General features: G+C 40.7%; 2 protein-coding genes across 3 annotated transcripts; one reads left to right on the top strand and one right to left on the bottom strand.

The window, feature by feature from the left end:
- Window positions 1-2,626: 2,626 nt before the first annotated feature.
- LOC125898370 (rho GTPase-activating protein 22-like) lies at window positions 2,627-9,068 on the top strand. The gene is made up of 9 exons (XM_049592157.1): window positions 2,627-2,678; window positions 3,260-3,373; window positions 3,924-4,131; window positions 4,222-4,354; window positions 4,830-4,903; window positions 5,236-5,357; window positions 5,840-6,074; window positions 6,459-7,442; window positions 7,566-9,068. Exons 1-9 carry the CDS (start codon window positions 2,627-2,629, stop codon window positions 7,804-7,806), a joined length of 2,163 nt encoding a protein of 720 aa, XP_049448114.1. The 3' UTR covers window positions 7,807-9,068.
- Window positions 9,069-12,043: 2,975 nt separating this feature from the next.
- On the bottom strand, window positions 12,044-22,819 carry LOC125898613 (putative monooxygenase p33MONOX). 2 transcript variants are annotated; one of them, XM_049592460.1, is made up of 9 exons: window positions 22,606-22,819; window positions 21,453-21,581; window positions 21,170-21,235; window positions 19,343-19,518; window positions 19,063-19,177; window positions 18,689-18,816; window positions 18,276-18,379; window positions 17,750-17,934; window positions 12,044-14,171 (listed from the first exon to the last, which is right to left on the bottom strand). In XM_049592460.1, exons 3-9 carry the CDS (start codon window positions 21,192-21,194, stop codon window positions 13,960-13,962), a joined length of 945 nt encoding a protein of 314 aa, XP_049448417.1. In that variant the 5' UTR covers window positions 21,195-21,235; window positions 21,453-21,581; window positions 22,606-22,819; the 3' UTR covers window positions 12,044-13,959. The 2 variants fall into 2 exon arrangements, with proteins under 2 accessions (XP_049448417.1, XP_049448416.1); XM_049592459.1 differs by having other exon boundaries at window positions 12,044-14,174; window positions 22,606-22,815.
- Window positions 22,820-24,434: the final 1,615 nt, after the last annotated feature.

Below are 24,434 nucleotides of genomic sequence, written 5' to 3'. Positions count from 1 at the left end.
TCCTGCAGTCAGCACTACTTTTGTCACAGTTTAGAAATACTCGACTACTGCACTACTACTGAAGGAGAAGATGTGAGTACTTCTTCCACCACTGGTTTGGTAAGTATTTTAGCATGTAGGCGGAACAAGTGTTACTGTAATATTTGATTGCAAATGTTGATTACTATCAAAGCTTTAGCAGTATACTGTATACTGTACTTTAGGGCAATGAGGTTTATTGAATTAGACTGTACTGAGGGAGAGGTTCCTCATACTTTAATTGAGTTCAAAAGTTGACTGGGCCGACCAGCCTTTCTCGCTTTTATGTCCACTTGAATCATGGTGACTGTGTGTGTGTGTGTGTGTGTGTGTGTGTGTGTGCGCGCGCGCTGCAGCAGCAGACCATACTTCAGCAGCAGAATTTGAGCCAGATCATCTCTCTCTCTCTGTCTCTCTTTCTCTCTCTCTCCCTCTCTCACCATCAGCTGTGATTACTTTGGTAAAACAGCACTGCGTCGCAGAGAACCAATTTTCCTAATGCACAGCCTACACACACACACACACACACACACACATGGACACACACACAGCATGGTTATTGATGAGGTAAATGGGGAGGGGGGCAACAAGGGGGCACACACACTGCTGGGAAATGGAGAGAGAGGGAGAGCGAGACAGAGAGAGGGTGAGGATAGTGGGAACGAGACAGAAGGACGAGCTAGACGGGGACAAAGAGAGGGACAACGGGAGAGAGACATATAGGAAGGAAAAAAGGGACGGAGTGAAGGAGGAGAGGAAGAAGAGGGACGGGGATGACGAAGATGTGGACATTCAGATGTGTAGACTGTGTTCTGGAGATGGAGCAGGGCGTACATTTAGAGAGCTAATAAAGCAAAGGACAGAGAGGGAGACAAGGATGCAGGAGGGAGTGCTACGAATGTCTCTCTGGATGGAGTAGCTTGACTCTATGGCCGGCGGAAGAGACAAGAAAAAAGAATAATGTTCCTTCAGGATGGTTGAACTTTTTGACAGCTGCTGAGAAGAAGTATAATTTGAAAAGACAGAAATAAAGAGAAACAGACAGGTGGAATTATGCTGAGACAGCCATCATGATATACTCCAAAGATAGGATGCCAAAGTCAGACATCTCACTCCTGCTGCTTTAGTGGACCAGAGACAGTTTTCAGTTCATGGGTGTGTTCTCCACAAAGTCTCTCCCCTTTAAAACACCAAAAGGACAAATGAAGATTGGGTATCTTGGGTAGTGGATGTGGACTGATGCACCCAAAATTATTTGAGGTACCTTGTCCAAGTTCTACTAAGAAGAGCATTCAGTCTGAAGAAGTTCCTACAACGAGCAACTTGGAACATTTTGAAGGTACATGTATGTTGAGACCATTTCTTTGTACTTTCTGTCAGGAACTATTTGGAAACCAGAGGGACATTTGTGTTTGCGGTGCACCCGGAGAGATGGGTCCTGTGAGGAGGAGGCTGGAAACACATGCTGGAAATGAAATGTTGACTCTATCTAATAAATCAGAAACTGTCTGTGCATCCGAGGCCGATGAAGATTTCCAAGGAGAGAAGGGAAAAATGTTTTAAGAATGGTTTGAGAAGAGTTGTGTGTTTGCTAAATTGGGAAAGGTTGCAGCATCCTGGGACTTTTCTCCCCATATCCACCAGGAACTTCTTGTTACAGTGCATTTCCACACAGAACCCCCTTTAAAGACTTTACATCACCCAGGAACTTCACATAAAGGATTTGTCCGCCAGGAATCGCTCCTGAAGGTGTGATCCTGAATCCAAAGGTCTCCTTTTAAGGCTTGGCGTCCATCGGACACACCTCCCTTTGAGGTTAATATCTTCCTGTAAGGCCTCATATCCACAAGAAAGTTCTCTTTATCAACAAGGAGCCTCTTTTTAATGATAAGAAACCTTTAAAAAAAGCTTGTTTTTAAGGTTCTGTATCTACCATGATCCTCTCTTTAACACTTTTTGTCCATCTAGGCTAACTTGAGGTTAGCATGAACACCAGGAACCTCTCTGCAAGGCTACACATCTGCAAAGAACCATTTTCCGACTGGAAATCCTTTTCTGGGTCCTCTCGGTAATGTTTTAATGTCTGAATGTCCTACACGATACTGTATTTTTATCTCAAATACCCACCAGGAACTGTATAACTACCTGGAAGCTCTCTTTCAGGTTTATATGCTCTCCTCTCACTCTTTTTAAGGGTTTTTAACCTCTGAGATACACTATACTTAAGGGACTATCAACCAAGAGCCTCTTTAAGTTCTTCTAAGACAATATCCATGAGGAACTTGAGGTTAAATATCTACCAAGGACCTCTCTGTCCTCTCTTTGTGGCCATACATCTTCCAGGATTTTAAGAAACCAGGAGCTGTCCACACTCAGTCTAAATGCTACAAGCTGAAACTGAGACTCTGGGTGGTAATGAGGACCTAAAACTGAAGGGTGATGAAAAAGAAAAACCATGACTGATGTGGTTTTTATGCACCGCTGCTGTCTTGCCCTCTTATCTTAAAGAAATGTTGGCATCAAAAGAAAAAAGTTCCCATTATTGTGTATAATTTGCACTGAGCATCTACAACCATTAACGTAGTAACCGTAGCAGGAGCGCTGCAGCATGGGACTCAGCTGCTTCAAGTCCTGGAAACATGACAGTACAGGCCACAAAGGTAAGACGCACACACACCAACACACACACACACACACACACACACACACACACACAAACCATCAACATATTAATTGTTAATCCCTCTAGAACTCGAGCTGTGTGTGTCGCCCTTCAGCGACATCTGTTAAATGCTGACTCAGGATCTTCCATCTGAGGTGACAGTGTGTGTGTGTGTGTGTGTGTGTGTGTGTGTGTGTGTGTGTGTGTTTCATACATACATGTGCTGTACATGTCTGTGTGTGTTTGATGTGACTTTGCGGAGGACAGACAGCGGAGCATTATGGGACATGAGGGAGAAGTGTGTTAACGAGATGAAGATAGGGAGAAGGGGTGAGGAAGAAAATGTACTGTGTGTGTGTGTGTGTGTGTGTGTGTGTGTGTGTGTGTGTGTGTTAATGGTAGCTGATAGTGGGGCTTAATATACGTTTGATAGGTGCTGAGTGTTCCCATGTTCATGTTTTGTTCTTTGTTCAGATACAACCTAAGGGTTTACTGCCACTTGCATGTTGACTTGCATTGTGACTTGGTCGTAAAAGCTCGAGACTTGGACGAGCCCCCTCCATGTTTGTCTATACGCAGGTAACAGAGATGTGCTGGCCAGCCCAGGCTCGTATTTCTTTCTATCTAACAGTGCTGGTCAGGGTGACGAGTGGCTGAAGAGCCTCAACAAGGGAGTCTGGATCCCTTTCACAGGTACACAAACACTGACGCACACATGGTGCTCAGATGTTTTCCTAAAGTGTGACATTGGGTGAGAGGTGGGGTACACCGTGGACAGGTCGCCAGACTATCGTAGGGCTAACACACACAGAGACAGACAACCATTCACGCTCACATTCACACCTACGGACAATTTAGAGTCACCTGCACGTCTTTGGACTGTGGGAGGAAGCTGGAGTACCCCGAGAGAACCCACGCTAACACAAGGAGAACATGCAAACTCCGCACTGAAGGGATCCTTCCTGGTTGAAACCAGGAACCCTCTTGCCTTGAGACGACAGTGCTAACCACTACACCACCATGCCGCCCCAGCAATATATTAAGTATACTAATATTAACTCCACCTTTATCCAGGTGCACCATTAAAGTGACAAACATATTAATGCATCCATAATTATAACCCAGTTATATAGTATATACTATTCAGAAATGGACAATTTTGCATAATTAGTATCTTTACTTGTATATTTTTTGATTGTGGTGAATGTCCATTGTGAGGATAACTGTGACAGTTGCATCACAGGGGTCTTTGGTCAGCGACTGGAGGAGACAGTGCTGTATGAGCGACGTTATGGGGTGCGTTTGGTTCCTCTGGTGGTGGAGCAGTGTGTGACCTTTATCCGGCAGCGTGGCCTGCATGAAGTGGGCTTGTTTCGCCAGCCCGGACAGGCCAGTCTGGTCAAAGAGCTGCAGGAGGCTTTTGATGCAGGGGAGAGACCGTCTTTTGACAGGTACAGTATTTGGCCTGTACTGTTTTCCACTCACTTGTTCTTCAGTCGGTTTTGTGAAAGTAGTTAGCTTGCTGTTTCTTCTGCCTGCAGTAGTACAGACGTCCACACAGTAGCATCACTACTGAAGCTCTACCTCCGACAGCTGCCAGAGCCTCTGGTTCCCTACAGCCGCTACCAGGACTTCCTACTCTGTGGCCAGAAGCTGTCGAGCAACCGCACACTGGTAACTGCAGCTCTGTCCACAATGCTGTCAAAGGATTCATTAGTTAGAGCAACATAACACCCCCTGAAAATCGTGTCTTTGCTGACCATCAGTGGTTTAACTTCTCACCTGGCTGCAGTAATGTGTAGGTGCACTGTGGGACCCTGTGACATCACTGTTAAGTGTGTTTACAGGTGCAACAAAACACTGTTTCAGCCTGGTGTTAAGTCATTCTTTAATCTTACCTTTGGCATATTTTGCAGGACTAATAAAACACAATTGCAAAGCCATTTTTATAAAAGCTTTTTGCTTTATTTACATCAGTTATCCCTGTCCTGCCTTCTGCTGGTTCTGTGCAACATTTTTTGCTGCTTACATCCTTCCAGTAAACATATAAAAAACTTTTAGTATGGTAGCACCAATGCTTCTTTTCTTCCCCCCTTCCTGGCTCCCATCCTCACGTCCTCTTATTTTTCCCCATTGCTTCCTCTCTCAGGTTTTGGGGGAGTTGAGGAATCTTCTTCATGAGTTGCCAGTTGCAAACTTCAACCTACTCAACTTTATCTGCCAGTAAGACTCCCTTTTACCTTAATATATAGCCAGGTTTTCATTCAATCATTTGTCCCGTTCTATGGAATATTGGGTGGAAACAGTGGATGTAAATGCGTAAACTTGAGACTTCCTGAATGTTTGTTTATGCTTACATGGCTGCTGTAAATGCGTTCAAAACAACAGCAAGTAAGAAGGTTAATCCAAATTTATAGATTAAATGCAGAATCTATCACCTCAAAAACAGGGTTTCTTCTAATCCTGTAAAGGACTATTAATGTTTCAGAGGCTTTCCAGCCTTGACAGGAAGAACATTCAGAGAGTATTAATAAGGCTCCTGTGAATGTGTGCAGGTTTCTAAATGAGGTCCAGAGTTACTCCAGCAGTAACAAGATGAGTGGCCAGAACTTGGCTACAGTGTTCGGGCCAAACATCCTCCGTGGCAAAGCTGAAGATCCTCAAAGCATCATGGGAGGTAGAAAGCACAGAGTGATTCATTTCTCTTTTGTGTTTTGTGTAGCATCTGTGATGTCAATGTAAGAATGGGTTTTTTTGGAAACATGTTAAAACAAACTAATTTCATTGGAATGATATGAAAGATGTTTTACCCACATAGAAGAAGCTACACAGTAGTTTTGATTTATGTCTTTATATCTTCTCATTAGAGCAATATTCTAATGAGAAGTACACAAGGTGGCCTTGGCTGAAAACAACCTAGGTGCTTACCTATTAGCTCTAGAAGTTGAGAAATGAGACTTGATACACAAGCATTGTATTTAGCAATATTGGATCATGCTGCAGAGATGTATCAATTCAAGCTGACCATAGCCTCCACTAGTGATGTGTGGGTCAGGGTTTTCAATGTTGGTTTAGTGAATGATAAAAAACCTAAAAGAACAGAATGTGTCTTTGACGAGTATCTTCTTTGTCAAGAATATCTCTCTATCCATGTTCTAGGTGCAGGACTGGTCCAGGTGCTAATGCTGGAGCTGATCAGAGAGCACGAGTCTCTGTTTGCTAAAGTCCCCCCACCCATCTCTGCCCGTCCACTTGGAGGTCCGCATGCATCACCAAGTGCTCTGAGGCAGCCTCATCTCCACCCGTCGCCCTGCCTCCGCCAGCTCTCTATGCCTCTGATTGTAGAGCGCTCCAGAGAGGCAGGACAGCCTGCTGAAGATGAACAGAACCCCAGGTACAGCAGACCTGCTCTAACAAAGCTTCTCCACAGATGACGATCTCAGACGATCTCAGACGATCTCATGCAAACACCTCATGGACTCATGTTCTGTTTTGGTGCTCTGGCAACTCCACCATGGAGACCTGAAAAAGGATAGACTACACATACACACATATCTCAAGGATACTGTTCACACACATAGCGAAGCACCTTTTCTTCCAATGTTCACTCCTTTTCTGACACACATCCGTCCTCAATGCCCAATTCTACCTTACATGACAAAACCTCTAATCATGCTGTTTTAGTGTGGTCCTTTCTAGAGAAATGACTTTAGTCGAGAGAAAATCTTTGAGTGGATCATCTTGAAATAATTCATTTCCCTTTTCTTTCTTTCTGTAGCTGCATTTACTCTGCTGCTGCCAAATCAGACCTTTCCTCTGGCCAGAAGAAATTTCTTGGGCATCGCTACACCTCCTCTCACCCAGAGAACTGCTTCTACCCTTTACCTTCCTCCAGTCAGCCCCTGCAGCACCACTCTGACAGACACAACCTAGATTATCACCAGCACCGCGCTGGTCAAGGACCGTCCCCTGCAAATGTTCAATCTTCTACAACCAGCCTCCAGTTACAAGACCCACTGTCAGATGGCTCCAGTCCCAGACCGATGCTCTTGGGCTGGGCAAAGGCCTGGCCTGGCCCTGCAGAGACAAGCACTGGTTTCTGGACCTGTGGTGCTGCAGAGGAAGAGGGTTCAGTGCCAGGAACAGCCAGCAGGGACAGCAGTGAGGATCAGGAGGATAGCAACCTTTCAGCCTATGACAACCTGGACAGAGTGTCTCCATGTCAGAGGATGGAAGGTGTCACTGAGGAAACCAATGATCCAGGAGGCCATATTGGAGCTTGTGAGGAGGAGGTGAGGTTAGAGGAGGCGAGGCCGAGAAGGGACTCATCTTCTTCATGGTCTTCTTACGAGGGGCTACCATTAGATGAAGGCAGTGAAGCCGTGGGCGGGGCTAGTCCTGATGTCTCACCAAAGAGACCTGAAAGGTTACCATCAAGTCAGGTAGCAGAAGAGGAAAGCAGTGATAATGATGCTCATGAAGACAACAACGACGATGATGACAGTGATGAAGACAATGATGATGATGATGATGATGATGATGATGATGATGATGTCCACCACCCTAACTCCCCAGCCTCCGGTTGTGCACTCAGTGACAGCCCTCTCAGCACAGGCAGCTCAGATGTGTTCCTACCCTCTGGTCCTCCAGATCTCCAGGACCCTGAGCCTCAATCACAGCCCAGGGATGCTAACTCACTCCTAGCCGAGTTGCGGCTCCAGATGGCCAGGCAGAAGGCTGAATACCAGGCCAGGATACAGAGGTGAGACAATATATATAAATACTCACAGTGGCCCTTATTTTAACTGATATTTCAAAAGTATGACATCTAGCAAGTGTTTGTTGTACAAGTATATACACTGTATGGTATATATGTGTATTGCAGGTTGGAGCGCTGTAATGATGTCCTGGAGCGGCAGGTTGCCATACTGCGGGTCAGCCTGGAGCAGCAGAGGCGCAGTCGAAGCGTCGCTGAGATCAAGATCCGCAACATGGAGCAAGCCAAAGCCGATGCCGACCTCCGAAACAACACACTGCAAAGAGAGATGGAGCTGTTCTTTCAGATGTATGGAGACGTCAAAAGAAGAGGAGGGGGTGAAGGAGCAAGAGGAGGAGGGAGTCTCTGAAGATTGATAGAAAGAGAAAATAGAGGAATTCTTCTGAAGTATACAGATAGGTCAGAGGATATTAAAGAGGAAGGGAGGGTTTGTTGCACAGAGCTTGATGAAAGGAATGCATGGACAGAGATGATCTTGATGAGAGATCCAACTCCTCTGAGTTGGTTCTGAAGGAAGACCCTGACAGGAAACAGTCAGGGCAAGAAATGTAATGAGTTATTGTTTGATCCATTGGACAGTCTAAAGAAATAAGATCGTGTGTGTCATTTTAACCAGGCTAAGTTGGTTCACAGTTTCTAGAAGATGGCTAGACAGCTTGAATTTGAGGAACAGTTTTGGATGTTGGCGAGCTTCTTCACCTGTGCAGTGAATAAATGGACCTGACTGTTGGCTCGGTTTAGCCGAGCAACTGATGGACACTATAAGTGTCTTCCTGCTTTATGCAAAGTCACCAAACTGTGTCTTTATCGGGAGCCTGAGGTGAGGCATTACTTAACATAAACCCAGGTTTCCTTTGACAAACAAATATTCAGAACTAACCATGGACATACAAGGTCTAGAAAAGAACTGGAAACTAAAAGATCTAGAAGAGGAAGCAAACTCAAAGCCTGTCCAGACTTTATACTGCTCACAACAAGATGTTTTGTTGCATACTCTTGTCATGTTGACATCCACAACCTACATAAATTGATCTCAGATGAGGTTTACTGATTACAAAATTATTCCAGTTGTAGAGAACTTTGACTGAAGTGCATGATGCCAGAATGCCAGTTCAGAGTCCATCAGTCCATCTCTTGTGTCAACATGACATGGGTAACACCATTGCTGGTCTTTGCCTTCTTTAAAGCCATGTTGTGTTGTTTTGGAGTGTTTGTTGCTTCCCTCCTTCCGCACCCTTGTTTTCCTGACAATCTTTTTGGGTACTGACACAGAGTGTCTCAGACTTTTCTCCAATATACTCAACCAACCATGTTCGTCATTTACTGTTGTAGTGTCTTGAACAGTTCATAACTAGGTCAAGATGCATCCTAGAATGGCTCAGACAAGACAAAGCATTATGACGGGGCAAAGCATGGATTCCTTTATGACACAAGGGTTGCAGATCTCAAAAGTTTATCTGGGCCAAAGCTGTGTAGTCTGCATTAGGTTTTAGAGAACTTAAAAAGTATCTTCGAGAGATGCCAGAGAAGTTTTTCAGTTTCTGTCATCTAAATAGAAAGGATGACCCTTCAAGTTTGAATTCCACATGGAAAATTCCAACACATTCTCACTCCTACCTCATCACATCTCCACGTTTGGTCATGGACTTTCTACGTCGAGATAGGAGGTGCAAGGTACCCTGGATGCATTGGTTGTTGATGTTCTGGGATGCCATGTCAACTTCTGCCTGTTACATGTATTGTCTGTTTTCAAAATACACATGTTGGCACACGCACGTGGTTGGATTTAGGCAACAAAAGCACGTGGTTGGGTTGAAGAAAAAAGAACAGGGTTTGGCTTTACTATCTCACTGGAAGCAAACACTGGCTTCCCGGGTGAAAGTCAGTGGTTGTTGGACCCACCCACCACCCCTCCCACCTGCCCTACTCAGACTTCCGCCACCGTAACTGTCATTGTTGTCCCATCACGTCTCCCGCTGATGCCGCACAACCGGCTGTGCATCATGCCGATGTAAAAGGACGGCTTTTTTTGGTGGTGTCTGATGCTGGAAGTCACTGACTGAGCGTCGGATTTCGACAGCTTCGGAGTGAGACCGGGTTGGAAATTCAGGCATTGTTTATCAACCCCTGGATTTACCTGACTCATCTCATAGAGTCATAGACACACTGTAAACTCCAGTCTTTTTACATGTTGATAAATGCCAAAATACAAAATTATGTGAATTCACAAAATGATTGTACTATTTTCGTGCCCACTAAATCTAAAATTAGACAAAAAGAGAGTTCGATAAGCCCCACAAAGGGTAAAGTGCACCGCGGACTGCGCTGCCAAACAAAGTATCTCAGTGCTACAGTGCTACTTGCACATATTTGAATTAGGTAATTACCTGCATTCATTCGGTGCAAACTTGGTCCCTTTCTATGCAAATGAGCCCGACTGCTACAACAGTCCAATTCACAAAGATCAGCGCCACTCGTAGTTACAGTGAACTTATTAGTGTCTTAAAAGAGATGGTGTTAACTGAAGGGCATTTATGAGAGGTGTTGTGTCCAGCGCTGACCCAAATATAGTTTCTTGCCTGAAGTTTTGAGGAATGCCTCTGAACCTTGTTGGTCAGACTGTATTTGGCTATCTGAAAATGTCTTCTTTTTCTCTCTGCCATCGCTCTGCCTGGTGTGCTCTGGACACAAAGGCAACATTTACAGTTTTCCACATAGATAACTGTGGCCAGATGCAAAAAAGGGGCAACTTGCACTCAGTTGCAAAACTTTATGGGCATGTTTTCACTGTAATGTCGTTAGCGCAATATCTTTAGTGAAGTGGACCTTGACATGGGGCAGGTACTGGTTGTCATGGTGTGATCACCTGCCAAAATCCATTCTTTGTGAATTTACCTGACAAACTTTTCCTCAGGGGAAAAATGTTAATGCTAAAATCTGAATGTTCATGTCTCTTTTGATTTTCACAGCTCAGGACCAAAGTCAGCAAGAATCCCTGACTTCTGACTGTTACCTGAACGCAGCATCATGGCCTTTTGTCTTTGCTCTGAAAAAATGGACTTTAATAAAAGAGCAATCATGTTTACTTTAAAATACAGATCTCTGAATTCACGGGATCTTTTCCTTCTGGCTGCACACTGTTTTTCACTGTAATTAAAATATACTGAGTGGATGCGATAGTAAATTACTTGCTGGGTGAAGATGTTTTTGTTTTTACAGTTTGAGTGTCAGGCATCACAGAGGCTCAAAGTAGACAAAGACCCTTTCAAACATAAAGACACCAGAAGTCCTGTTCAGTCTGCATGAGGATGCTTTTGCAATAAAACACTCTTTCGCTTTACCTGGTCAATAAACTAAGATCATTTATTCATTGAATCTTTTCAGTGTGTTTGTCAGATTTGAACATGCACATGTCCAGTGGGGCTAGTTGACTGTAAAATCAGAGATTATCTGCTTTAATCAGTAATCACTGAGGTCTGCTGAATTACTCAGGATGAGCAATACAATCTGACTAATTTCAGTTCTGTTTGCCCTCCAAATTCTGAGTGTGTAAACAAAACTGTTTCTACACATCCATGGTTATCAATTTGATTTTGCTCTTTATTCTTAATTGCCTGTTCTAAGGAATCAACATGCGAACTGTGGATGAAGAAATGAGGCTATCTAGAGGCTGAAATAAACTACTACAGGCCCACATAGAATGTTTAAATGGCAATAAACGGTTAAACCTTAAGTGTTTTAAGTTTTTGTGTTTAAAGTAATAGTTAACCCAAAAACAATATAAATTGTATCTGGTAGCCTACTCACCTCCCTAGGCACTCTGTGGTCCAAGAAATTCAACCTCTGTCAAAGTCTGTTTGCACTGATATACTTTCACTTTTCAGCAGCTCCACCCTCCTCAACGTCATTCTATAGAACACTGTGGGACCATGGAGAGCCAACGAAGGTAAGTGATATATACACTTTACATTGTTTCTGGATGAACTATCCTCCTGAGACCTGAACTTTTGTTAAGTCGGCAATTTTAATTTCTCACAGCTGTTTAGGATCAGTAGGACCTGATAAGTATAAAATCCTAAACACTGTCAATGATAATTAAGTCCCACGTCCTCAAACGAGACGACAATAAAGCCCCAGTGTTTTCAAACAACCACTTGCTGATTAACGGTGTCTTCGCTTGTTAGTGTTGCTAAAATTGGTCAAATTTGTTGCCATATCAAACTACAAACATTATTAATCATAAATAAACAAGTTTCAACCTTGAAATGTGATCAGATTTTGGACCTTGTCCACTTTTGTTTCGGGACCTTCTGCAGAATGACTTGGCATAAATGGCTGCCATCTTGTTGTTACATGGATTAGTGCACTATGGTCTTACTACCACTAGATGGCACAAAAAACCCAAAATGTGATATCCACATATGAGGACGCAGGGTCTCAGGAGGATATTCCTTTAAGCGTTTTTTTTGTCAACTCAGTGGAAGAAAACAGTGATGTGCAAAAATCTATTGTAAAAAAACAAACAAAAAAAACCTGTTTATCCATACAAAACATTCTGACCCTTGTCTGTTGAGAATGTCACATTTATTCTCAATTTCCAAACTGTTTTGGCAAAAAACAAAACAAAAAAAAAACAAAAAACAAAGTGTACAGACAATATAGAAATCAAGGACAATATCTCCTTCTCATCAACTGGAATAAAGTCGAACAGTTAAACAGAAACTGTGATTCAGTTAATTTGTACAACAGAGCCACACCACTGTACGGAGAAGATTCAGATGTGGTACTTCGGTTACGAGGAGAGTTAAAGGGAACAGCGTCACACTTTAAACACCGAGCACTTGTGAAAACAAACTATGTAACATAAACTTTAACTGAGAAGAAACAGTCATTTAATATTTACAGCTGCTGACAGCAGACTGTGTTGTGTTTTGCATCCAACTTGAGACGTGTTCACCACAAGATCGAACTGACAACAGAGTTACCAGTGGCAAATTTTACTCAATGAAAGAAACTCTTCAGTCTTTTTTTTTCATTATGCATGGAATCTATTACAGTACTAGCAAACAGACTGCTTCCACTAAATAGCAAAAGAAAAAATAACAACAACAATCAGCCAGGTGCTACATGAGTTTCTCACACACATATCCCACAGAAACCTTGTTTAAAGTCGTTTAACAGAACTGTAGGAATGTACAATCTCTGCAGCAGACAAACCCCTCAAGTCTTGCTGCAGTTTTCTACAATATGGTCAGTCATTTTTGTTAGTGTGAGGCGACATGTTTTCTGTGTCTGTGAAAAGTTCTTCCACTTTTTCTGAGTGGCACAAGGTTTCTGCAGGACCATTTGTCACTTCAGTCAACATACACACAGCATGTTCAGCGCCAAAGCTCATCAGAGACAGGAATCCCTCTTATTTGATTGGTGGTAATAAAAAACACAGAGGCAAACATGTAAGCTGAGCTCACACACTGAAACCTAAAAGAGACTTTTCTGGTCTTTGTAATTTTTCCATTTTGATTGAATCCAGCAATCTGAAAACCCTGAAATACCGCAGCACTATCAGTGTGTGAGTCTTGGCCACATGCAGCTCTGATTTTTACACAAATTATTTTCTTCTGATCTCAAAGATACTAAGTAAGTTGCTACAGTAGCATATAAAAAAACCTATAAATTAAGACATGAAACAAATAGTGGAACGTTTCAGCGAGCAGGTGCCAAATTTCCTGAGACCAAATCTTTTACAATTGCATTCGGATACACTTGTTCTTGGTTAGACTAATTCTTCCCACCCTGCTTATTGAAATGCTCTTTTAAGGAGACAAATGAAATGTTTCTGGAGACAGACAGGATGTAGAGACCATCGACAATGAAGACGAAGAAGTTTTCTCACATTTATCTGCGTCCTGGAGGGCTGTGTAACACGAGATGGTTTGGGTCTGGTTGGAGAGAGTGGGGATAAAGTGCATTTACAGGGGATCATTTTTAAACCAGGATCACCATCAGCTGGACAAAGTCCTTAAGATCAGTCAGTGGCCCTTCAGGTAATCTGGCATCAGAAGTCCATGTTGATGCCAGCATGCTGCAGCCAGGTGTAACAGTTAAAAGGGTGAAGGGTAAGAGAGAGTATGATTCTACAGCCAAGCAACACAGTTAACGACTCAAAGCAATGCAGATGGGAAGTTGTCTACTTTTCTTTTTATCTGAAATTGTTTCAGTGGCAAAGATGGTGGACTGAATGTTGGAGCTGCTGTTTAAAGGTCCCATGAAATGGCTTTGAGGTTTTACATGAAAAATGGACACTGATAATAGCGCTGTCCTCCGCAGCTGACTGAGGAGGAAGTTTGTCAAACCTGGGAAATGGAAAGAGTGATAAAATGGATGTATCTGCAAAGGCAGACTTGCAGGATCCATTTTTCGGAGGGGTCAGCAACGGAAAAGTTTTTATTTCATGGGACCTTTGGGAATGTGAGCGAGCAGCTTCCACACTTCATGCGTCCTCTTAGAAGCCAGATGGCGTCAGGATGTTCATGTCTCTGGGTTTGAGCTTGTGTGGGCGTGCTCCCTGTCGTCGACCCTCCACTGTGGGAATCTCCATTTTGGGAGGAGCCACCTTCTGAATGGCGGGGTTGTCAGCTAGCCGCGTGGCCTGTGACTTCATTACCTCCATGGGAGTTGGCTTCTGGGCGCCGCGGTACGCCTGCAGAGCAAAGCCTGCTGGGGAAACAGAAAAGATAATAATGTCTAATATTTTAGCAAAGAAACTGCACAAGGCTCAAAGGATGTAAATAACTACAGAAGCGTATTGCATTCACTTGACAAATTAAAAAAAATCTGTTTTATTGAGTATTTTTTTTTGTTTTTCGTGGTAATTTTTTTTTCTTCTGTTTTTCGTGGTAATTTTGTTTCTGTTTTTCGTGGGTTTTTTTGTTTGTTTGTTTTGTTTTGTTTTTCGGGGTAATTTTTTCTGTTTTTCTGAATGTCTTTAAGTCATATAGATGGTAAGGTGCCTGCGTAAAGTTGACAAACTAATAATAACACCATCTATATAACTTAAAGACAAGAGTATCTCCCAGTGTCTCAAACCCAAAACAAAGTAAAACTGGATTAAACTAAACAAGCGGGTCATGTTTGCTCTGTTGTTCTATTGCTCTCTTAACTCAGAAAAAAATACTCAGAAAAACAGAAAAATTTACCCTGAAAAACAACAAAAAAATACCACGAAAAACAGAAAAAAAAAAAAAAAATTACTCCGAAAAACAGAAAAAATTACTCAATAAAACAGGTGAATGCAATACGCTTCCGTAAATAACAAAACCAGCTCGTAAGTTGTTTATTTCAGAGTGCGTCCACCATGGATGATTTGTTTACAGCCGCTTACAGCGGTGATGTCAGATTGGCCTCACATTAAACAAACTTAACTCCAACCTCTAAAGAATCTGCTTACAGGGAATGTATTAAATGAGTGACACAGGTGGTGTGTTCAGGTTCAGTGGGTGAACAGAGGACTGTTGGTGGAAGCTTGTGCTCCTCACCGATTATTGGATTGTTCAACACAGAGACAAAGGTCGAATGTCCTGAAAGTTCAACCTGAAGTTTGCACAGTGACCCAGTGAGGGCTCAGGACACCTGAGGTTATTACATCACAGTGTTTATCACAATAGAGGAAGGGGTGAATGAATGGGTGAGTGTTTGTTTGCGTATGTGTTTTGTCCAATTTCTTGTGATTATAAAAAGTGTAATTTGAAACACCACTTTGAGGTATAACTAGGTAATAACTAGGAGCACTGCAAATTAAGTATTGGAAAGAGCCCTGAACTGCTGCCACTGCTCTGGACCCTTAACAACTTAGCAGTAATTTATTTATTATTATAATAATGTATTTTTTAAATTCATTTTTCTTTCACTGTGATTATTTTACATCATTTGTATATTTATGTTTATTCATTTTCATTGCATAGTTTATACTATATAACCTCTGTTAAGGGTATACAACATAAACATGTTAAGGTTAAGTTGAAGACATTCCTTTTTAGCCACACATTCCAGGTTTGACAGTCTGGTTTGACTATTTTAACGATTGTTTTACCTTATTTTATTGTTTTTTTTTTTAAATTTCTTTTATTGGTTTTAACTCAGGTGTGCTTTTTCTTTTACTGGTTTATCTTACTATCATCTTTTATTGTTCTATTTATCTGATTTTATTCTGTTTTTAGTTATTTTCACTCATATCTGTGGATGTGCTAGATGCATTTTCTCTTCTTTTCAATATCTTATTTTCTTAAAAAAAAAAAAAAGAAAAAAGAAAAAAAAAAGGCCTCATGTGGACAGGTGTTTACCCTTTACTACAAACACTAAACACAGGGCATCTGGTTCTTGTGCATAAATGCACATTTCTAATGCTGCTGTGATGTCCATAACAAAGAAACTACAAACTTAAAAAATATGTATTATCTTATTTTAATGGTCTACTTTTAGTATTATTATTTTATTTAATTTGAACAAATTTGCAATCAGTTCTGAGTCATGTCTTGGTATCTTTTATTGGTTTATTCTTCATCTTAATTATTATTTCATTAGGTTTTATTCTTAGTTTTAATTGATTTGATTCACCCGAATGATCTGTTGCTGGAATAAAATGTGCTTTAAAATTAAGTTTTGCTTGATTGCTCTGAATGTTATTATACGTGAGGGGAAGGGGAACCTAACAGTCAAAATATGTTTGTAAAGTGAATTGTAGAGTTGTATTGTTAAAATTCTGAAATGAACTATGTCCAAAAAAGATAAGTAGGTAATACAATAACTGAGAAATACTGTATAACATATGATATTAGTAGGACATATTTTGTGTATTTAAGTGTCATTAGTCTAAGAGGCTGAATGTCATTTCATCTCCTTGTGCAGAAGTAAAACTGAAACAACTGAATGTTATTAATGTAAAGAAAGGTTCAGAAATGTTTTAATATTTTTTTAATTAATGATAAAGGTAAGGTAAGTAAGGTAAGGTAACTTTATTAGTACCCAGGGGTAGATTTGGTTTGCAGTTAGGTTAGGTGAGTCGGCTGCTTTCAGACAGACAACACTTAGGACAAAGATATAAGACAGTGACATAACAGTGACAACAGTGCTTCAGACTAAGAGACAGGTACAAATATACAAAAAACATATTAGTATCAAAAAAAAGAAGAAAGAAAAAAAAACAGTAAAAAACCATCATGGCAGATTAAAAAAGAATAAATAGAATAAAAAGGCTGTACAGTCAATAAATAAATTAAAATTAAATTGAAATGTTATAATTTATTTCTATTCATTCTCGGAGGCTTTTGTGTTTGTTTGACTGAAATATTTATTCAAAGGCTTTTTTTCTGTTTGACACTGTGAGGCACTCTGTAACCCTGGTTTCAAAAAGTGCTGTATAACCTTTTACTTGCTTACGTAATATTTTTTCAGTTAGACTGTGACATTTCTAAACAGTTCAATATTCATACAGCAACCTCACAATATTGTATGTGCCAATAAATGCCTTTAAATTTGAAAATAAAATCTTAAAAACCTAATTTTAAACTGATGGCAGCAATGTCTCATAGATTAGAAGAAAAAAACAAAAGTGAATCCCTAAAACCTGAAAATCTATTTTTAGGTTACCATAAGACATTCCTGCCAATGACGAACATATTCTGTTGAACTGGATTTGAACACGGCAATGGAAGTTAATCTGCTACTTTACTGCAGCAGCCCCTATTTTTAAGGTCAATATAAAACCATTTATGATGGATGATTAAATCAGCACAGGTTAGTGTCGCTTCTTGCTGTTCTTATGAATGATATCAAGCTATCAAGTTATTTGGTGTGTTGAAAAGTCTAGAAACGTCAACTTTAGTTGACGGATGAGCAAATCACAAGTGAAACAAAAGTGAGAAACCTCTGAAGTTACAAACAAATTACCTACCTAAAGTCATTGTGGAAAAAAAGATTCCTATAGTTTCCGAACCGAATGAATCGTCACACATGCCGTTTCCCAGCCGCTGTCAGCGCTCTAAATTTGAACTTGTCTGCTCTGATTTTCATCAGAATGCGGAAAAACTTCACATTAGAATTTGGTTAGTGTTTACCATCAGTCTGAAGGTCATTTCTTCACGCATTAACCTAATTTCTTACATTCTGTCCAGCTGTTACATAATGCGATGTTATTACAAAATGTGCCGTCACATGCCAGAACAAACAGAAGAGAGCGATTGCAGCTTTGAGCTTTTATTTTCTGTAGCACCCCGCAATGAGGCCATGCTGTTTACCTGTGGTTGTGGAGTCTGATCCCAGGTCAGAAGTCGACTTGTGGACGAGCGGCCGTGGCCCAAACGTACTCCACCTCTCAACCGTGCCTCCTACTCCTCCCACTGCTGTGTCTACTCCTCCCAGATCCACGCTGCTGTTGGAGGAGCTGATGCTGATCTCTGAACTTGTACTTCCAAACCAGCCCCTAAAAAACAAACAAACAGAGTGTAAACTTTTGGCATTAATACTGTTTTCTGGTCATGAACAGACGCTTAAACAGGAATTAGACCAGTGGTTCCCAATTGGTGGATCACGGGTTCATTCTGAATGAATTGCAAGTGACTCACAAACATGTCAAGTTTGTAAAAAACACACTTTATTTTTAAGCACAGTAAATTTCCGGCATGGAGTTTTTATTTTGAAGTGCTGTATGATGCTGAATATATTAAACTGTGTGGACCTTGAACGAATGACAAAAGAGAAATCTGGACCCCATGGCTGCACCAGTAGGGAACCACTGATTTAGACCACAGGATGTGTGTGTACCTGCGTTGTTGTTTCGGGGAGCTGTGTGGTGTGTTTGATGGAGTGGACTGGGCGGAGGAGCTCTGCCGCTCTTCTCTGGCCTCCATGCTCTGGATCTGCAGTTTCTAAACAGCAACAACAAAACAGTCGGAAGTTAAATCTTAGATGTCTCGGCAGGTAGGTAGATTTCATTTCATGGACCAGAACTCTTTCTTTCGCTCTTGAGGAGTTTTACTGCATATGAGAAAAATATATAAAGCCTTTAGAGCCCTACAAAACTGCCACCTCCTGGAGCTCTCGGTGAACCACAGTTTAACTATCTACCTGTAAAACACAGACCCTTCTGTTGCGGCTGGAACACCTGCTGATAAATTATTACCTGCATCTTGGTTGTACACATGTGGTGCGGTCTGTGTGTTAAACTTGGGTCTTACGTGGAGTGATTCGGGCAGGCGGTGGTGGTGTCTCGTCTCCTCGGCGGTGAGGCCTTTGTGGGGAGTGTAGCTGGTGTCAGTGAGCCCTGCCCTCTGCTCAAACTTGTACATGCTTTCCTGAGTCTGCTCTGAAAAGCCAAAGAGAGAGAAAATCGGTTTTTTAAATTTGTTTCAAGTAACGATCCATTTTGCTACAGGATCAGGATGTTGATATTTACAAAATATCAACATCCTGATCCTGTAGCTTTAGAAAGTGACTATAAAAGGTTTGTGTTAAAAGGTCGTGGGCATCGAAGATTTTCCTTGTTTTGTTTACATGACAATAAATAACTACAAGTTCTGCTTAAATAGAGAATATTAAAGATGTAGCATACTGGTGATGAGGGAATTCATGATGACAGAGGAGGCCTTGGTTTTCACTACACTTGATGACCTGGAGGAGGTGCTGTCTGGCATTGCAGGCTTTCTCACTGTCCCACTCTCATCCTCCTAGTGGAAAAAAAAAACACACCAACAATCATCTACACACTGCATTCCACCCTTCCTCTTGATGACAAACAGGTGAGAATAAGAATACGATAATAGTAAAGCAGCTCTGTGTGTGTGTGTGTGTGTGTGTGTGTGTGTGTGTGTGTTGTGGAAGCCCTGCCTCACCTCAGCCAGATGTGAGAACTTCCTCTCCGGTATGATGGGTCGTCTCCATAGGTTGTTGATGCTGATGTCGTGGGGGGGCGTGGACATCGGGGCCTCCAGGTTATCGTCGTAGCTGAGGCCCCGTCGGGTCATCCCGATGGGAAGCTTCATCCCGCCCATCCCGGAGTCCTCTATGGCTACGGATACAGACAACAATGGCAACTAAACAACAATTTCCTCTTCATGTTCCGTCACAGAGAGCGCACCGACCTGATACAGCGGCTCGGCAGAAACCAACTGAAATCGATGTCCCAGAAAGAGGACAATCATTAACTGCCTCACTAGCTGGCAAGTCTCCCAGCATACCCTTCAGCTCCATGACGTTAGGTAAGTCAGCAAGTGACACATGCGAACGTACATCAGTTTTGGGAGTATTCCATTCATGTGTTTCTGCATGTTAGGATTATGACCTGGGTTCAGAAACCACGGTGTTGTTAAGATGGTGTATATTTTTGGTGTAAACTTAATCATTGGTGGATTATGAGACAATGGGCCCCTGGGTAGATATACACAGAAGGCCCCACCACCTCTCCTACATAGAAGCAAGACACACAGACTTCATAGTTGTTACTGTTTTGCGTCTCTGTAGTCGTTACTCATCTCTCTGTGGTTCTGTGTCTCATTGTGTTCAATTTGCATCTCTTCGTAGTCCTATGATGTGTCATTGTGTTATTTTTGTATGTTTTAGTTGTCAATTTGAGTCCCTTTGTCCTTGCTTTGGGTCTCATGAGGTTGTTTTGCCCATTTTTATAGTCACTTTGAGTCTGTGTGTCTCTTTTAATCTGTTTTACATCTCATTGTGTTCTTTTTGTATCCCTTTGAAGTTGTTTTATGTTTCTTAGTGATCATTTAGAGTCTCTTCCTGGTTGCTACATGTCTCTTTGAGTGACATTTTGCAGGTAAAGGCGAGGGAGGGCCCTGACTCTTTGGGCCCCTTGGCCTGTGCCCAGTAGGCCCATCCAGTAACACATCCATAAGACTAATAATCATTATATTATTACTTGTGTAAACATTCAAAAGTGGGCAAAAAAGCAGATACCTGAGACTTGCTGAATTACTAGGTTTACAATTTCTGTAGGTTAATGGCTGCTTCTGCTGGAAGCTCCAGTTTCATGAGGCATTCCTACAGCCATGGGACTCCGCTCTTGTTTAGTTAAAAACTGTGTTTGAGCCAGTGGGTATGAATACGAATAGATACTAATAAACAATGTGTGATTCAGTGTGACTCACAGGATGAATGTGTGGGATTCACATCCACGCAGATTTGACTGGTGTGAGAGACAAAACAATCTGTGTAATCCCGTTATGTGTGTGACGCAACAAGCCAGTATTTCCTCTGTCTGCTTCCAGTTGTAACCGCAATGCTGCCTTCAAGTTCAAACTCAAAGAAACTAGCAGAAGGCTTTGGTGAAAAGATGCAGTGACTCGTTGAATCCCAGCTGAGTGTGTGGACAGAGTTAGGGTGGACAGTATGTGTCATTCCAGCCTCCAAATCAGGCTTTTCACAAGATTCTGGAGCCTGGCTGCAGCGATTTGCTCCCATTCAGCCCATTCAGTGAGATCCAACGCTGATGTTAAGCATTAAGGCCTGGCTCACAGTCAGTGTTTCCATTTTATCCCAAATTGTTGGAGGGGGAAAACATTTTTTTGTGGGCCAGTGTTGGTTTGGGTGTCACTGTCATGTTGAAACACAAAGTTCAGTGCACACTATTGTCTAAAATGTTGTGGCATTAAAATTTACCTTCATAGGAACTAAGTGGCCGAGCTCACATGACAACAAATACTCACCTGGTAAGTCCCCTGGGCCAGACATGGTTTCAGTAAAATGATGAACAAGATCAAGCAGGACAGGACCTGGACAAGAAAAGAGAAAGAAATTTCCGCATCACTACGTCTACATACAGAGGTAAGTAACAGAACACAATAGGATGAGAGAGTCTTCTCTGCATCAAACACATTTTATTCTGCAACCTTTCATTCTCCTCATTCTTTATATGCTTTCCCACACGTCTACATGCCTCAGATTACAGCAGCGATGTATAAGAGATAAAAACAAAAAACAGGTTCCTACCTTTTGGCTGTGTTTCTGCAATGTGGACTGGCTGGTGAGTGGCAGCGGCAACAGTTACATCGGTCTGTCTGAGACACCTGAAGCCCTCTGGCAATGCATCGTGGGTCAGCAGCCAGGCCAGAGAAGCAGCTATGGAGACAGTAAAGGTCAAAGATGAAAACTGTGTGACAATCTCATCCATTTAATTTGGAGAGAAACCCTCATAATCTTTACAAACACTAACATTTCCACTAAAATGATAAAAACCAGTGTGGGTTTAAACAATGCTTTGCTTTGTATGCGTTTGCAATGTTGGATTGATTGACAGGCTTTAAGATGTTAAACTACAGGTTTTCTTTGCGGTAATTTTCACAAAATGGCGATTAAGGGATACTGGAAGAGAGAAAAAGATATAGTGTATGACAAAGGAAGCTTAAGCTCCGTAATGATTACATGTTACATGATGGCAGGGATATTCCAGAGGATGACGGCAGACAGGCTGGATTACATAACAGCATGCAGCATCAGCAGCAGTAGCAGCAGCAGCGGCGGCGCTGCATTAACGTTACTGACCACAGGTTTACTTCAAATTGTTTCATCTAGTGTGGGTGATCGAGCGAGCCTTGCAGTTTACACAGCATATTATAAATATAATTAGAAGATGCATGCATTCTCAGGAATGCTGTGAAATTCACATATACAGCGCACAATTCTGCCAGCAGTATCCATGATGGGGTTACAGGGTTCTCCTCGCAGAACTCCATTGAAAAATTCGGCATTTTTAGGTGATTTACAGGCAATGGAAGTGATAGGTATATTACTGTCTGATGCTTTCGATATTCCGATGATGTCATGTGAAACGGAGGGGCCGGTAATCAAAACGTATATTTTTTACTATTAAAGATACTGAATGATGTATTCAAAAATATCCCGATATGAAGAATGGCTGCTAAATATCCGCCAAATGTCTTTAGTCGGGTTTTAACATTTACGTAAATGAACCAAGATGCGTTGCATTGTTCAATTATTAATTTTTACACAGTAGTTTGGTTGCAGCGGGTGGGTTGGATGAACGAAGATAACGGAGCCGAAACTGGCCGAAGGACAAGATGCCCATCAGCTGACGACGACCAGCGGTTGATAACACACTGCTGTCTGCCTTATTTTATCTCACCGGAGGTAATGGCGGCTTCAGGACGACGATTCAGATAAAGATGGCCCTCCTATGTCGACTGGACCGCGCAGAAAACAGAGTTGCTGGGTAGCAGCCATTATCGTCCGACAAGTAGGAGCTGTTTCCTTCATTTAACAGCTCAACGTCTGTTCTCACGGTGCATCGCGAGAGTTCTGAAAAATGACTCTTGGCAACAAGCGGAGCTGCAGACACAACAAACTGATAAATAAAATGTGTTTACATTTTTTTCCTCTACTTTTACGACTTACATTTAAATGTCTTCATCTAATATTCCAACCCAATCCTTTTTTTAAGTTTAATTGAATGCATTTATTTTTAAATAATAATTCCCTTTATTTTTTCTAAATTAATTTTAGCTATTCATTTTTATCATTTTAATGTTTTCATTTTGAACACTAAAGGCTTGGTACTGTATTTATTTGTATTAAGTATATATAATCCGTCATGTATTAATGGTATATAATTGCTTCATTCAATTAAAGTTTGGTGAAGAAATACTAAATCCCTTTGCTTTATTTATGTTGCATAAACACACTCGATTTGAAGTATTTTATATTTTAAATATTAATTGTATACATATCTATCTATCTATCTATCTATCTATCTATCTATCTATCTATCTATCTATCTATCTATCTATCTATCTATCTATCCACATACATACAATTTTATGCATTTATTTTTAAATACGAAATCCATTTATTTAAAAAAAAGTTTTTTTGTCATTTTATCGTATTTATCTTGAATACTAAAGTCTTTTACTGTACTTGTTAGTTTTTTTTGCTAGCCTTATTTACTAATAATCATTCCGTCATTTCTGTTATTTAAATTAAATTATTAAAGTATGAATTTTATTAATTTTTTAATTTAATTTGATTTAATTGAATGCATCAATTTTTTAATAATAAATTACATTATTTTTTAAATTTATTTTTATTATTATTTCACTTTATAATTTGAATGTATTCATTTAGAAAAGTAAAACCTTCGTATCGTTTCTATTTGTATTATTTTTTGGTATCCATATTTACAAATATTCAGTTTTTATGTATAATCCATCATGTATTAATGGTTTATAATTGCTTAATTAAATTCCACTTTGGCAGGAATTAAAGTCTGATGAAAAAAAATACTACAACCCTTTACTTTATTTATGTTGCATAAACACAGTAAATTTGAAATATTTCATTTTTAGACATTGCTGATTTTATTTTTTTAAGTTAATTTGATTTTGTTTAATGCATTTATTTTTTTTTAACTAAATCTCATCATATTGATTTTTTTAGATTATTTCAATGTATCATGTCAAATGCTTGATCCTTTAATTTTATCAATGTTGCATATTTGAAATATATTATTTGCAAATTTTATTAATTATATAAGTGCACTTTTTTTAATCAATTATTCTCGACACTTTTGTTCTTCTATTTTGCCTGTAGTCGATCAATTTAAAATATTGAATCTATAGTAGTTAAAGTATAATATTCCTCCATGAAATGTGGTGAAGGACAAAAATCACGTTAAAAACAACCTTTAAAAGTTCAGACTGAGTTTGACGTGTCACGGCTGGTTTCTGGTTCACTGGCGCCCTCTCGTGGACATCAGCTGGAACTACACGTAGAGCTGCAGAAAAATACACATAAAACCTTCGTGTTTTTCCCCCTCTAATTTTATTATTTTATTCTAAATGTATTTATTTAATATACCAACCCAACCTTTTTTAAATTTAAGTCAGTGTTTTCAAACACCAAATCTTAAAAAAAAAATCTAAAATCTAATAATAATAATAAAAAAAAGTTTTTATTTGA

The sequence above is a fragment of the Epinephelus fuscoguttatus genome, linkage group LG12, assembly GCF_011397635.1.
Source record: "Epinephelus fuscoguttatus linkage group LG12, E.fuscoguttatus.final_Chr_v1".
In the NCBI taxonomy this organism is placed as follows: Eukaryota; Metazoa; Chordata; class Actinopteri; order Perciformes; family Serranidae; genus Epinephelus; species Epinephelus fuscoguttatus.
This window is presented reverse-complemented; position numbering and strand designations above follow the sequence as displayed.

What these genes read in the sequence shown, in the direction of transcription:
- LOC125898370 (XM_049592157.1), top strand. Translation starts at nt 2,627, where the DNA reads ATGGGACTCAGCTGCTTCAAGTCCTGGAAACATGACAGTACAGGCCAC. An exon ending in GAGAGACCGTCTTTTGACAG is followed by an intron (nt 4,132 to 4,221) that starts GTACAGTATTTG and finishes TTCTGCCTGCAG; the next exon opens with TAGTACAGACGTCCACACAG. An exon ending in GAAGATGAACAGAACCCCAG is followed by an intron (nt 6,075 to 6,458) that starts GTACAGCAGACC and finishes TTCTTTCTGTAG; the next exon opens with CTGCATTTACTCTGCTGCTG.
- LOC125898613 (XM_049592459.1), bottom strand. Translation starts at nt 21,194, where the DNA reads ATGTCTGGCCCAGGGGACTTACCAG. An exon ending in TGGCCCAGGGGACTTACCAG is followed by an intron (nt 19,519 to 21,169) that starts GTGAGTATTTGT and finishes CTGTATCCGTAG; the next exon opens with CCATAGAGGACTCCGGGATG. An exon ending in AGTTCTCACATCTGGCTGAG is followed by an intron (nt 19,178 to 19,342) that starts GTGAGGCAGGGC and finishes TTTTTCCACTAG; the next exon opens with GAGGATGAGAGTGGGACAGT.